Below are 15568 nucleotides of genomic sequence, written 5' to 3' on the forward strand. Positions count from 1 at the left end.
ACTTGGGGGTCTGAGGCAGGAGAATTGCTTGAACTCAGGAGGTGGAGGTTGCAGTGAGCTGAGATTGCACCACTGTGCTCCAGCCTGGGCAACAGAGCAAGACTCTTGTCTCAAAAAAAAAAAAAAAAGAAAAGAAACAAAGGAAGTAAGTCTTATGGTCTTATGAATGCCCAGAGCCCTGCCTTCAGAGTTTCTAGGCTATGATGTGGGGAGGAAAAACTGACATAAAGTCCAGCAGACTCCCTGAGTTGAAGTGATGAAGCTGAGAGTCTCGTAAATGCAAAGTAGACACAGATCACAGGACACTAGAGAGGAGCGAGAGGTACAGAGAAAGAATTCTGGAGATCTGCAGAGATCCCCTCTTGGGTATTGAGCAAAGTAATAAACAGTGCATGTATGCTAGGAAACTACCTGAAACCAAAGAAAAAACCCCATTTAAAAAAGGGGAGGAAATCCTGCCTGGTGCCTCCACAGCACCAGGAAGAGTGTTCATTCCCACAGTCAGGCTGGAAAAACTCACACTTCTCAAGACAATGAATAATCAGAAAGGTATTGCCTCAGGAGTGGGGAATTAGCCCAAATCATAAAAGCAAGATAGGAAAAAGTCAAGCTGTTTATATGTAACTCAACTGTACCTCAAAATAAAGCTCAAGAAGATAAGTGGAGGCATGGAAGATATTTTTTAAAAACCAAATTGCACTTGTAGAGATGCAAATTACAATGTCAAAGATGAAAACTAAATTAGATGAAAGTAAACACAGATTAACCATCATAAAAGAAAAGATTCATAACTTTGAGACATCAATGAACTATGGAAAAAAATCCAAGCAGCTAATATATAAGCCCCCAAAGAGGGAGGAAGAAAGACAGAAAAAGAATGTGAAGAAAAATTGGCCAAAACTTTCTAAACTTAATAAAAACTATAATCCCACAGACTCAGAAAGGATATGGCTAGGAGAGAAAAAAATGAAAGCATACTATTATAATTATACCATATACCAGAACTATAACAAAATTATACCATATATGATGTGGTATGATATTATTTGAAGGTGGACTGTGATAAGTTCAAGTCATATACTATAAATCCTAAAGCAACCACTAAGATAGCAAAACGAAGAGTCACAGCTTATAAGCAAAAAAAAAAAACAAAAACCCCAAAACCTGAGATAAAACTCAGGACCATCTGTAGATCAATAGAACACAACAGAGTTGAGAAGTATACCCACACGTACACAGCCAACTTATTTTTGACAAAGGCACAATGGCAAACACAGTGGGAAAAGGCTAGCCTTTCTGATGTATGATGCTGGAACAATTGGATGTCCATATCCAAAAAAATGAACTTGAATCCATACTTCAATCCATACAAAAATATGAACTCAAAATGGATCACAGACGTAAATGTAAGACCCAAAACTGGCTGGGCACGGTGGCTCACGCCCGAAATCCCAGCACTCTGGGAGGCCAAGGTGGGTGGATCACTTGAGGTCAGGAGTTTGAGACCAGCCAGGCCAACATGATGAAACTCCGCCTCTATTAAAAATACAAAAAAGCTGGCAGGGCACGGTGGCTCACACCTATAATCCCAGCACTTTGGGAGGCCGAGGTGGGTGGATCACGAGGTCAGGAAATTGAGACCATCCTGGCTAACACGGTGAAACCCTGTCTCTACTAAAAATACAAAAAATTTGCTGGGCGTGGTGGCGGGTGCCTTGGGAGGCTGAGGCAGGAGAATAGCGTGAACCCAGGAGGCAGAGGTTGCAGTGAGCGGAGATCACACCACTGCACTCCAGCCTGGACGACAGAGCGAGACTCCATCTCAAAAAGCAAACAAACAAACAAACAAACACAAAAAACAAACAAAAAAATACAAAAAAAAAAAAAAAAAAGCTGGGTGTGGTGGCACACGCCTATAATACCAGCTACTCAGGAGGCTGAGACACAAGAATCGCTTGAACCTGGGAGGTGGAGGTTGCAGTGACAGTGCACTCCAGCCTAAGTGACAGAGTGAGATTTTGTCTCAAAAAAAAGAACTAAGGCCGGGCGCGGTGGCTCACGCTTGTAATCCCAGCACTTTGGGAGGCCGAGGCGGGTGGATCACGAGGTCAGGAGATCGAGACCACAGTGAAACCCCGTCTCTACTAAAAATACAAAAAATTAGCCGGGCGTGGTGGCGGGCGCCTGTAGTCCCAGCTACTTGGAGAGGCTGAGGCAGGAGAATGGCGTGAACCCGGGAGGCGGAGCTTGCAGTGAGCCGAGATCGCGCCACTGCACTCCAGCCTGGGCGACAGAGCGAGACTCCGTCTCAAAAAAAAAAAAAAGAACTAAATCTATAAAATTTCTAGAAACAAAGCATAAGAGGAAATCTTTGTGACCCTGTGTTAAGCAAAGACTTCTTAAATATGATACAAAAAGCAAAATCCATAATTAAACAGATAAATTGGACTTCGTCAAAATTAAAAACTTCTGCTCTTCAAAAGATACCATTAGGAGAATGAAAAGTCAACAAAAAAATAAAAAATTAAAATGAAAAAAAAAAGAGAATGAAAAGTCAAGCCACAAACTGAGAGAAAAAAATCCCTGCAAAAAACATAGCTAATAAAAGAATAATATCAAGAATATATTATATAAAGAACTCTTCAGCTTTGCACAGTGGCAGCATCGTAGCCACCAATTAAGCACAGCATAATGTATGCTAAGTGTGTGTACATTTCACCTTATTACATTACATGCATTACAATGGGATACATAAAAAGGCCTTAAATTTATGCAGTGGTCCTACCTTTACACTCCATTCCAAGTTGTTCAATTAGCAACATAAAATTCTTATAACTAGAGTGGGGCAGCTCACAATCCTCTGAGGCTGTTTCAGATGACTGAGTTAAGTCATCAACATCATCCATAGACTGTATTTGGTTTTTGACCTATGAAATAAATAACATTGTTTCAAAATGTCCCCAAAATATTTATAGCACATACAGAAGTGGTAATTGTCCATCTTTCTATATGAGCAAAACACACGTATTTCTTAAAAAGAACTGATTTTTGTTAAAAGGATATATTTATCAATGGCTACTGCTTCTTAATCACTTTTTCAAAGTAAATGTCTTTACAACAAAAGATTCTGTTTTTTCTTCATTTCATCTTTTTTCTTTCTTTTTTTTTTTTTTTTTTTTTTTGACGTCGGGTCTCGCTCTATCACCCAGGCTGGAGTGCAGTATTGTGATCATAGCTCTCTGCAGCTTCAAACTCCTGGGCTCAAGCAATCCTCTCACCTCAGCCTCCCAAGTAGCTGGGACTACAGGCATGCTCACCATGCCTGGTTAATTTTTTCTTAATTTTTGTAGAGACAGGGCTCCCACCATGTTGCCTAGGCTGGTCTCAAATTCCTGGAGTCAAGCAATCCTCCTGCTTTAGCCTTCCAATGTGCTGGGATTACAGGTGTGAGCCACTGTGCCCAGCCCACTTTATCTTTTTTTTTTTTTTTTTTTTTTTTTTTGAGACCGGAGTCTCGCTCTGTCGCCCAGGCTGGAGTGCAGTGGCGCAATCTCGGCTGACTGCAAGCTCCGCCTCCCAGGTTCACGCCATTCTCCTGCCTCAGCCTCTCCGAGTAGCTGGGACTACAGGCGCCCGCCACTACGCCCGGCTAAATTTTTTTTGTATTTTTAGTAGAGACGGGGTTTCACCGTAGTCTCGATCTCCTGACCTCGTGATCCGCCCACCTCGGCCTCCCAAAGTGCTGGGATTACAAGCGTGAGCCACCGTGCCCAGCTCCACTTTATCTTTTATAATGTGTTTTTTTAAACAATAATTTTGATAATTTATTTTTTACAGTACCTTGTTCTTTTCATTAGATGTTTTCTTAGTAGGCCTAAAAAAAGAAAAAAAAACCTTTCAGGCAAATAGTAAATATGTAAAATGCAAGGAATATCTAAAACTATTGTTTTTTAAATAAAAGCTCTGCATTTGTAATTTATTTACCCTATTCATAAAGTTTACAGGAATCTTTTTTACAGGTAATGTAGAAGATAATAACTTTCTACAAGGAGTATTAAACTATAAACAGAAAAAGTAAAAGTAAGGGACAAGAAAAATATACTAATAATATCATAACAAACAAATTTAGATCAAGCTTCCTGACAGTCAAAACAAAAGGAAAACATAGTGTTACTTGTATTATTCAATAGAAAGAAATATACCAGGTTTTTTTTTGCTATTGACCTTTTCAATAAAAACAAGCTTTTACTGGCACTAAAACCTATTTGGAATATATTACTTAACACCCTTACATGAGGGAAACACTTTTTGAATGACGATATTAGTTAGCTTTTTTCAGGACTCACCATGCAGGTACTATGCATTATTCTAAGCACTGTACATATGTTAAACTCATTTTAGTCCTAACAACAATTCTGTGAGGTTGATGACATATTAGGTATTTTATAAAGGAAGAAAGTAGGCACAGAAAAGCCAAGCAACTTGCCTAAGCACATATAGCTGGTCAGTAGCAGACCCAAAATTCAAACCCAAAAATTCTAGCTCTAAAACATATTTTGCTGTGTTGTGAAAGTAATATTTATTTTCAAGTGTTTTTAAGTGATATGATGGCAGATGAATCTATATTTTCATTCTATTTCTGGTTATAATTATAAATAATAATTTCTGAATCTTGCAATATTTTTAAAATAAAAAGACCTTATATCTAGCCAATTTGGAAACCTACTTTCAATAAGCTCAACATTTATTTTTTCTAAAGAAATTCATCAACATACGTTCATTCATCTACTCAACTCTTTATTCATGCATTCAAAAATCCTTACTGAAGCTGGGTGCGGTGGCTCACGCCTGTAATCCCAGCACTTTGGGAGGCCAAAGCGGGCAGATCACTTGAGGTCAGGAGTTCAGGACCAGCCTGGCCAACATGGCGAAACCCCGTCTCTACTAAAAATACAAAAAATAGCTGGGCATGGTGGTGTGCACCTGTAGTTCCAGCTACTTGGGAGGCTGAGGCATGAGAGTTGCTTGAATCCAGGAGACGGAGGTTGCAGTGAGCTGAGATCACATCACTGCACTCCAGCCTGGGCAACAGAACAAGACTCTGACTAAAAAAAAAAAAAAAAAATCCTTAGTCAGCATACAATACATGTTAATGACACTACTGGCATAAGGCAACATGGTTTTTAATATCTTAGAACTTTATAATCTAAAAGTAATAGTCTGTGATAGATTGTCAATAGTTTAATTTTCTACTGTACATAAACAAAATCCTCCCCTTCTCCCCAGAATCTAAACAACTATTAAGTTAATACACCTGATCTTTTAGTCTTACAAAGTCATAGCTGTTCATGATGCTACTGTCAAAAGTACTCTGATATCTTCAATTATCAAGAAATGTTTAAATTCAATTCAGTATGTCCTATATGTTTGCATGTTTATTGTTAGATAATTTTTTAAAATCCATATATGAGTTTAACTTTTAGATCGTCGACACATTCAATTATATTAGAATATTCCATTTCTGAAACAATTCTAAATGAACAACCTCTTAGCAAAAAACTACATAAATAGAAGTTCTAAGGACAATTAGTTTATTATAAATCTTTAAAAGATAATGGATCAAGCTTTCTGAGGCTTAGACATGCAAACAAAACTAAATTTCATAAGCATTTCCTTCTCTACTGGGTCACTCCCAAAAGCATGTAAATATACTCTAAACGCTTGCATTTTTAAAATAAAAAAGAAGGCTCCCTTGAATCCTACATTCTTCTTCAGTTACCACTCATTTACCTATTGCCTCTCAGTCCAAGTTCTCTCAAATGCTGTCTATACCCATCCACTATAGTCAGGGCTCCATGGTGACCATCTATTGAAACGGCTGCTTGTCAAAGTCATTTGTCCTCATCTTAATCTTTCAGCAGCATGGAAACAGTCGATATTCTCTAGCTTTGGAAGACTACATCATTCTGTTTTCAGAAAAAAATTACTACTAACCTTCCTCCGTGGAGAAATAAAGAAATCATAGATTTTACCTTCCTTCATCCTCATCTATTTCACTTAAACTGCTGTCATCATCCACTTGTAGCAGGCCACCCGTTAGTAAATTGGCCTTCTCAAACACTGGTGAATTCACAGATTCTTTTGAGGTCTGTTTTTCTTTTTCAGTTCTCTTTACTTCCTTCATTTGCAAGGCAGGACCACTACTTTAAAAAATCCATGGGAAATGACAGTTATATAAGAAAAAAAAAGAAACAAAATGCAGAAAGAGAGTTAAGGAGAAGAAAGAATAAAAAATCCATTAAAAAGCCAATGTTTTCTAATAATTCTGACAAATAATAAAAAATTTTTTTTATAAAATTCCAACATTTCCCCCATCTCAATTCATTCACTAATTCAAAAAACACAAATTACCAACAACATAAGAGGAAATGTATATTCTCCGCTTCAAAAACCATAATTTTATCATACCATTATGATAAAATGTGATATGTAAGAGTTGATATATGAAAAGATATATCTGAACATAAGGACAGCTTTAAAACAGAAGAGACAATGGTTGAACTAGTTTACAGTCCCACCAACAGTGTAAAAGTGTTCCTATTTCTCCACATCCTCTCCAGCACCTGTTGTTTCCTGACTTTTTAATGATGGCCATTCTAACTGGTGTGAGATGGTATCTCATTGTGGTTTTGATTTGCATTTCTCTGATGGCCAGTGATGATGAGCATTTTTTCATGTGTTTTTTGGCTGCATAAATGTCTTCTTTTGAGAAGCGTCTGTTCATGTCCTTTGCCCACTTTTTGATGGGGTTGTTTGTTTTTTTCTTGTAAATTTGTTTGAGTTCATTGTAGATTCTGGATATTAGCCCTTTGTCAGATGAGTAGGTTGCAAAAATTTTCTCCCATTCTGTAGGTTGCCTGTTCACTCTGATGGTAGTTTCTTTTGCTGTGCAGAAGCTCTTTAGTTTAATTAGATCTCATTTGTCAATTTTGGCTTTTGTTGCCATTGCTTTTGGTGTTTTAGACATGAAGTCCTTGCCCACGCCTATGTCCTGAATGGTATTGCCTAGGAAGTCAGTGTGGCGATTCCTCAGGGATCTAGAACTAGAAATACCATTTGACCCAGCCATCCCATTACTGGGTATATACCCAAAGGACTATAAATCATGCTGCTATAAAGACACATGCACACGTACATTTACTGCGGCACTATTCACAATAGCAAAGACTTGGAACCAATCCAAATGTCCAACAACGATAGACTGGATTAAGAAAATGTGGCACATATACACCATGGAATACTATGCAGCCATAAAAAATGATGAGTTCATGTGCTTTGTAGGGACATGGATGAAACTGGAAAACATCATTCTCAGTAAACTATCGCAAGGACAAAAAACCAAACACCACATGTTCTCACTCATAGGTGGGAATTGAACAATGAGAACTCATGGACACAGGAAGGGGAACATCACACTCCGGGGATTGTTGTGGGGTGGGGGGAGGTGGGAGGGACAGCATTAGGAGATATACCTAATGCTAAATGATGAGTTAATGGGTGCAGCAAACCAACATGGCACATGGATACATATGTAACAAACCTGCACATTGTGCACATGTACCCTAAAACCTAAAGTATAATAATAAAATAAAATAAAAAATAAATAAATAAATAAATAAAATAAACATAAAGAATTACAACCATAAAAAAAAAACAGAAGAGACAAAATAGAGGAGTTCACGAGACAAAAAATGGGAGAAAACCATTCTACTTAGAGAATAGAAGGTGAACACCCATTAGGCACACGCCATCTAGATGTTTCCTAGGAACTTGAAAGAAAAAGAGAAAGAAACTAGAGAGAGGTGAGTGCTACACTAAACTTGAATGCGACAGTAGAAGGCTGGAGCTCACTGCCTACAAACAATGGTCTTCAGACATGGAAGTAGCAATTAGATTTGGGCTATATTTTTTGTTTTGTTTTTAAACATCATAATGTTTCATTTAAATGAAGTTTTTTTAAATGAAGTTTTAAAAATAGCATGATACACATATAACATGAAAGAAGAAATCAGGAAAATATCCTGGGTGGCGGAAAAAATCCTTTTAGAATACCTATATGTCATTATATGCAGTTCCAAAACAGCAACATTCTGATTAGTTATGATTTTGTTTGAAAATAAAATAATGGGCTGGGCACGGAGGCTCACACTTGTAATCCCGGCACTTTGGGAGGTTGAGGCGGGTGGATCACGAGGTCAGGAGTTCAAGACCAGCCTGGCCAAGATGGTGAAACCCCATCTCTACTAAAAATACAAAAAAATTAGCCTAGTGTGGTGGCGTGGGCCTGTAATCCCAGCTACTCGGGAGGTCGAGGCAGGAGAATTGTTTGAGCCTGGGAGACAGAGGTTGCAGTGAGCTGAGATCACACCACTGCACTCCAGCCTGGGCAACAAGAGCAAAACTCCATCTCAAAAAAAGAAAAAAAAGAATTTGGTAACTTTTATAGACTTTTACCCTAGTTGGATTTACCACCAGAAAAACTGTAATAATAATAATAATTATTATTATTAAAAGAATAATAATTATAATAATAATTATTATTAAAAGAATAATAATAATTAAAAGAATTAAATAATAATTAAAATAATAATAATTATTAAAATAATAATAATTATTATTAAATTATTAAATAATATAATTATTATTAAAATAATAATTATTAAAATAATAATAATAATTATTAAAATAATAATTGGAGATGGAGTCTCGCCCTGTCACCCAGTTTGGAGTGCAGTGGCACAATCTCGGCTCACTGCAACTTCCGCCTCCCAGGTTCAAGTGATTCTCCTGCCTCAGCCTCCGCAGTAGCTGGGTTTACAGGTGCCTGCCACCATGCCTGCCTAATTTTGTATTTTTAGTACAGATGGGGTTTCACCATGTTTTCCAGGCTCGTCTGGAACTCTGACCTCAAGTGATCCACCTGCCTCGGCCTCCCAAAGTGCTGGGATTACAGGCATGAGCCACCGCGCCCAGCCATAACTACTTTTTTATGGTCTAAAAACATGCACAATAGTATCACTATCATATACCTACATAATTTACAGAGACTGAAATTTCCCACTGTGTTAAGAGTTGAGCGTGAGCCCCTAAAAATACCCAATATACTGAAATGTTTACATGGACTACAGATCCCTCTGTGCAATCCCTTGGCAAAATTCAAATTAATTTGAGAGCCCAACATTTGGGATACTATAATAAATATCCTTAACATACATGTGTATATATGTAATGTGTTTATATAAATATCCTTAAAATACATATATTATTTAACATGTTATACATATATTATACATAGGCTTACTGTATATTATACATAATATATAATAAATGTCCTTAATTTGTGTGTGTGCATTTTTACGTAAGTCATACTTTCCTGTAGAATCTAGTCCCAGAAGTAAAGCTGTTAGGTTAAAGATAGGAAATATTTGAATTTTTGATACATACTAAATTATCCTTCAGAAAGGATTTACCAATTTCATTTACCAACAGCATATGAGAATGCCTTTTTTCTCACATTTGCCATCACTGGGTATTATTTTTTAAATAAAATATCAATATGATTGAAAAACCTGGTATCTCATTGTTTGTTAATTTGCATTTTTCTAATTGCAAGGCAAAGTTGCATATCCCTTGCATAGTAAAAGTATAAAATTCATTAATCATGAATATTAGTCCAAATTAGAATTAGTTTTATAGCACAATAACAATTATCTGCTGTTAAATATGCTATCGGCTTACCTTGCATACTCTTTATTTTCCTTCCTGGGAAATTGCTGATGATCAGTTTCTCCACTCTTTCTTTGTTGAATTAATCCACCATCATCATCATCATCATCTTCAGCATCATCAGTAGCACCATCAGGTATGTTTGCTGATACTTCCATTTCATTATTTCTGTGTTTTTTCCTTTCTTCTTCAACCTTTAATGAAAGTTTGATACTAAGGAATTGTTATTACTTTATTCAGTAATAATAATTTCTTTGTTTTCATTGAGTTTATCATTTGACTCAGTTTAACTGTGGTAACTTTAGCCAATAAAAATATTTTCTGCTTACTCTAATGGGATCATTGTATATATAATTGTTACATAATTATCAGCTATTGTTATAATTTTATCAATGAAATTTTTGTAAAGTCTGCTTCATTTCTGTTTGGGTAAAACAGAATTTTCCAAAATTTCAAGGGCTCTTCTTAATTTTGTGCTTTTACTCCCATCCAATCTTCACTATCTACTATGAATTTTCACCCCATTTTACTGGCAAAAACAGAGAAATAAAAAGACAAAGACGCAAGATGCATCTTCTTCTGCCTTTTACACTACGCAGCCAGATTTAGAGGATGTGACATCACTCCAGGAAGAGAAAGGAATCTTTCCCCTTTCTGCACTAAGATATTCTTTTCCCCAGTGTCTTTTATAATTCTTTTTTTCATTTGGATCCTGGGATATCATCAAAGTGAAAGTGCTCACTGAAATACAGAAACCAAAGTTTGCCACAACATAAGGAACAGAGTGAAACTGCCGAGTTGCTGGTGTGGAATTCTGGAGAATGAGATGCTTCCCGAATTTCACATTCAATAACTATAAAATTTTATAGCTGGAGGATATATAGTATAAGTATTAATTATCTAAGTTAACCTCATTATCTACTGATAATGGGAGTAAACAAGAAAGATTAAATGATCCATCCAGAGCTCCTAAAGTGGCATTATCTAGCACTTTGTGGCACCAAAAGAGATGATATAACTCCATAATGCTGAATCAGATAAATTACCAGATAAATTCATCAAATTAATCAGATGAATTAAAAGTGTGACACTGGCAAAGTAATTTAATGCCATAGCAGGGTGTGGGAAGCCTCATCTACTTTTACTTTTAAAGAAGAATATTGGCCGGGCGCAGTGGCTCATGACTGTAATCCCAGCACTTTGGGAGGCCGAGGTGGGTGGATCATGAGGTCAGGAGTTTAAGACCAGCCTGGCCAACATGGTGAAACCCCGTCTCTATTAAAATACAGAAATTAGCCGGGCGTGGTGGTGTGTGCCTGTAATTCCAGCTACTCAGGAGGCTGTGGCAGGATAATTGCTTGAACCCGGGAGGCAGAGGTTGCAGTGAGCCAAGATCACGCCATTGCACACTGCAGCCTGTGCCACAGGGTAAGAATCTGTCTCAAAAAAAAAAAAAAAAAAAAAAAAAAGAAAGAAAGAAAAAGAAGAATATCTGCAGATTATTGTTTATCTTTAAAACTCAATGTACAGAAGTCAGCTTTCTACTTTGGAGTTAAATACTAAATTTCTGGCTGAGGATTTATGCTACTGATATGGTATACATGCCCAAACTTATCATACTTTATTAAACAACATAATGTAAAGGTCTGGTTCAACAGAAATATTTGACTGGTGTTTTAAAAAATATGTGAAAGTACATGTATTTGTTGTCAAAAATCTTTAAAGTAATCCAAATGGAATTATAAGTTCTAACAGTTTGAGTCAAACAGATAAGCTTACACACATGAAAGCACATTAAAAAGATCCCTTTGGCTGGGAATATTCGTTAACAATACTCAGGGCTAGATACATTTTTATACCTCTTCTCAGTCACTGCTTCTTTCCCACTGCATTGCCATGTTGTTGTTTAAATAAAAGAAATTCATCTTTAAGAAAATAGGGAAAAAAACCCTAGCACTTACTACCTTTCATAAGGCAATTTCCTTTACGCTTATACTGGTTCACAAGGTCACATGGTATATGGCTAAATTAGTTTCCCAGTCCATATGTCACTTGGAAGACTGATAGACTTCTTAGGTTGATTAAGGAACAAAGATTTTGAGAATGTTTTCCTTAACTCCTGTTACTTAGCAGAAATATCCATTTCTAAACACAATTACATATTTAGGCAACACCATTTTATACATGAGCTCTTCATAAGCAGAAAATCAGAATGGATCAAACAATTGATAGAGAAAAAAACAAAAGAGTAGCAGCAAGCAAACCTCTACCTCTTTTTGAAGTTGGACTTTTTCTTTCTCCAAAGCCTGGAACTCTACTTTTAACATGCCTATCTCATTTTTAAACCTTTGCATATCTTGCTGTAATTCTTCTTTTAGAGATACTTTTGATGTTCTGTCACCATGTGGTGGAGAAGACCTCACATTTTCTAATTCAGGTTCCATGCTTTTATGGTTATTAGCACTGCAATGATCATACAATGGCTTCTGGAACAAGTTCTGTATTGGTTTTGTTTTCTTGTAAGCGTCTGTACCAGCAGAAATACTATGTCTTTTTATTTGAATCATATGATTCATTTCTTTGGAGCAGATCAAATCAAAAGGTCTTTTTGGATCACTACACTGAGGCACATGTCTGATGTCTAATTTCCAATTAGTGGTATTTTGGTTCATATTTTTTGTCATTTGCATATCAAACTCTTCTTTCATTTCACCTGTAACTACTTCTGGGTTCCTTACTTTTTTATTTTCTGTAGCATTATAAAAATCCTTATCTGTGTTAAAAACATGTTCAGTGTCTGGTTTGTTAACATTTCCATGGCCTAATTTATTTTCATTTAAATAAGGTTTAGAAGATGACTGGCAAGCATATTCTGGGGACCCAGAGTACGAAGGAGATGAAAAGCCATTTTCGAGACTGAGTTCTTTTTGTTCAGGCAACACCTGGAATAGTACAGAGATAGGAGAATCTTTTTCATCACAATCAAGTATATTATTTGTCAAAGAAGAAGGTATTTCCTTTAAGTTTGTGCCTCCTTTAGAGTTATGTAGTGGCTCTTCCCCAGGAGAAGCAGTAATTTTGTATTGTTCACAAGTTTCACCACAGCTCTGCTTTAACTCATTTATGATGAGTTTTAAGTTATTTTTCCACTCTAATTTGCCTTGTTTGGTCCACATTTCTTTATCGTTTTGCACACAAGGAAGTCCTGAATATACAGATGCATCCTCTCTATCACACTCCTTATTCAGTTCTGGTTCTTGAGACATTTTTTGCGGACATGAAAGAGGACGACTAATTTGCTTGTTTTGTGTTTCAGATGTCTTTTCTGTCAGGGTGCATGTTTTTAAAATAACTTTATCCTTGAGTAATCAAGTACGGACAAAGAAAAATTAGGAAATAATTAAAATTTAACTGTTACACTTAATCTATGTTTAGTTACTCCCAAATCACTGGATTGTAACTAAGAAGTAAAAACTAATTTGCCTTAGCCTAAAATAGGAGAAAAACATGAACCAGCAAAGTTAAGTTTATCACTGTTAATTTGGATTAAACTTAATTCATTGTGTGTTAAATCTACCAAAAATAAATTAGCAGATGATTTGTAGCATTACAAAGGCATCCTCATTTTAAAAGATTTTACCTTACCATACCTCAAATACTGAGCCCCTACAGTGCATTTGAGTACTTTTTCTAAAGATTTCTAACTGGAGAGTAGGGAAAGTTTAAATTATTAGGAGCCAAAATAAACACCAATCAGAAAGAAAAGGAAACTCTTTCATTTTAATTGAAATTATATACCATAATATGGGGTTATGCATCTGTACAGACTATCAGCTTAAGTCCAATTCTTATATATCCTAAGGTTAATAGTGGATAAAAAAATTCTATAATATTTACTGATTTCCTAGACTTAAATAATCAGAAAGTTATTGTTTATATCCTAACAATGGAAAGATCCCATTCTGAAAGGAATGATTCTCTTAATAACTGGGTTGATTTTCTGACCTCATTCTTTCCCTGAATGTAGACACTGAAATCAACAGAGATCACAAGGCAGAATAAATCTTTAACCTTGGAATTAGTGACCAGCAATACAAAAGTGTAAATCCTGAACCACTGGGAATGATTACTCCTTTAAGATGAATCCAACTCAGTGGCCATCAGTGTTAAAATGTTCATAATTTCTACTGCTTAATAATATGATTCAATATTTGATGTTACCATCTTTATCATGTAAGAAAGTTATAAAAATGAAAGAGGAAACAATACTCTGGAAATTTCTGGCTTCAGTTCCAAGGGTAAAGATTGTAACAAAAACAAAAGATTAGCTATAGGTTACTACACATTCTAAGAATATTTTAACTAGTCAAAACGTTTTTAATACTAAATATTAAATAATGATCTATTGATTCTAAAAGGCTAGTCTAAAAGGTAATTTCATTTGGACTATGTTACATCATCATTAAAGCAAAGAAAACAATATTAAACCAGAAATTTTAAAAAAACATATATAATACCTGTGGCTGGTTATTTTCACTTCCTTCCCTTTCTTGCTCTTCTTCTGATGCCACTTCTAGGTCATGTTCAGCTGAAAAAATCCAAATATTTAGTTAAACAAACTACTTAGAACAGTTAGGTAAAATGTATAGTCTTTATAGAAATAGAAAATAACATTTATTTTTATTTTATAAATTGAGAGGGTTTTCTTCTATTTGTTTAGGAGACAGGGCCTTACTCTGTCACCCTAGCTGGAGTGCACTGGCGCAATCACAAAGTTTCAATGAAGCATAATCTTTAGTGGAATATTTACTTCTCAGTAAGAAATACTTCTAAGTATCAACTTAATGAGGTATCTAATTAAAATTTCAACCATTATCCAAAACTTCAACAAACCACTTGGGGAAACTAGTAACACTAGACAATACCAGGTTCAACCCATACAAACATCTCAAATATTCACTCACAAATTCATTCACCCAACATAAATGAGCTAAACTGTCAGAAACAAAACAAAATTTTATGATACAGTAGGAATACATAAAGTAACACTGTATAATGTTCTCTGTAACAGTATCTTTTTAATAAGGCACAAAGAGTGTTGTTCATTACTAATGAGTTCCAAAATTACTGTTACTTTTACATCTTTATCATTGTACATCACACTCCTTACATCTGAAATGTTTTCTGCTATTTTGACAAATTTCTTTTCATCTTTTAAGACTAAGACAGCTATGTAAAGTCTTCCTCGATTAGAGCTATCTTCCCTCAGATAAACAGGTGTCTCCTTCCTTGGGGCTGCCTTAGTACCTTATCTCGGTACTGTATCTTTTCTATCTGAACTGTAAATTATTTATTTATATGTTTATGCCCTTGCTCCCAGACGGTAGGGGACAATCTTTCAAGTTATCTTTGTCTAAACAGTCTTTATCTATTTTACTCGATAATTATTTGCTGAGTTCCTGCTAAGTGCTAAACACTGGGGTTTAAAGAATGTAAATAAGACCAGGCACGGTGGCTCACATCTGTAATCCCAGCACTTTGGGAGGCCGAGGTGGGTGGATCACTTGAGGCCAGGAGTTCCAGACCAGCCTGGCCAACATGATGAAATGCCGTGTCTACTAAAAATACAAAAATGAGCTGGGCGTGGTGATGGGTGCCTGTGATCCCAGCTACTCGGGAGGCTGAGTCAGGAAAATCACTTGAAACCGGGAGGTGGAGGTTGCGGAGAGCCAAGATTGTGCTGCTGCACTCCAGCGAGACTCCATCACACACACACACACAC

The 15568-nt window shown here is 36.2% G+C and overlaps 1 protein-coding gene across 15 annotated transcripts in view; it reads right to left on the reverse strand.

Annotated features, from left to right (window-relative positions):
- ANKRD26 (ankyrin repeat domain containing 26) overlaps nucleotides 1-15568 on the reverse strand; it is a 103960-nt gene that overhangs the window by 38163 nt on the left and 50229 nt on the right. For 7 of the 15 annotated variants that reach the window (XM_055274959.2, XM_063637243.1, XM_055274962.2 and 4 more), the window contains 6 exons: nucleotides 14304-14374; nucleotides 12057-13145; nucleotides 9799-9980; nucleotides 6033-6203; nucleotides 3841-3874; nucleotides 2786-2927 (listed from right to left, as the gene is read on the reverse strand). In XM_055274959.2, coding sequence (XP_055130934.1) covers nucleotides 2786-2927; nucleotides 3841-3874; nucleotides 6033-6203; nucleotides 9799-9980; nucleotides 12057-13145; nucleotides 14304-14374 — 1689 coding nt within the window. The remainder of the gene's footprint in view (nucleotides 1-2785; nucleotides 2928-3840; nucleotides 3875-6032; nucleotides 6204-9798; nucleotides 9981-12056; nucleotides 13146-14303; nucleotides 14375-15568) is intronic. The other 8 variants (XM_063637247.1, XM_055274966.2, XM_063637249.1 and 5 more) reach the window with 4 other exon arrangements.

The sequence above is a fragment of the Symphalangus syndactylus genome, chromosome 4, assembly GCF_028878055.3.
Source record: "Symphalangus syndactylus isolate Jambi chromosome 4, NHGRI_mSymSyn1-v2.1_pri, whole genome shotgun sequence".
Lineage (NCBI taxonomy): Eukaryota > Metazoa > Chordata > Mammalia > Primates > Hylobatidae > Symphalangus > Symphalangus syndactylus.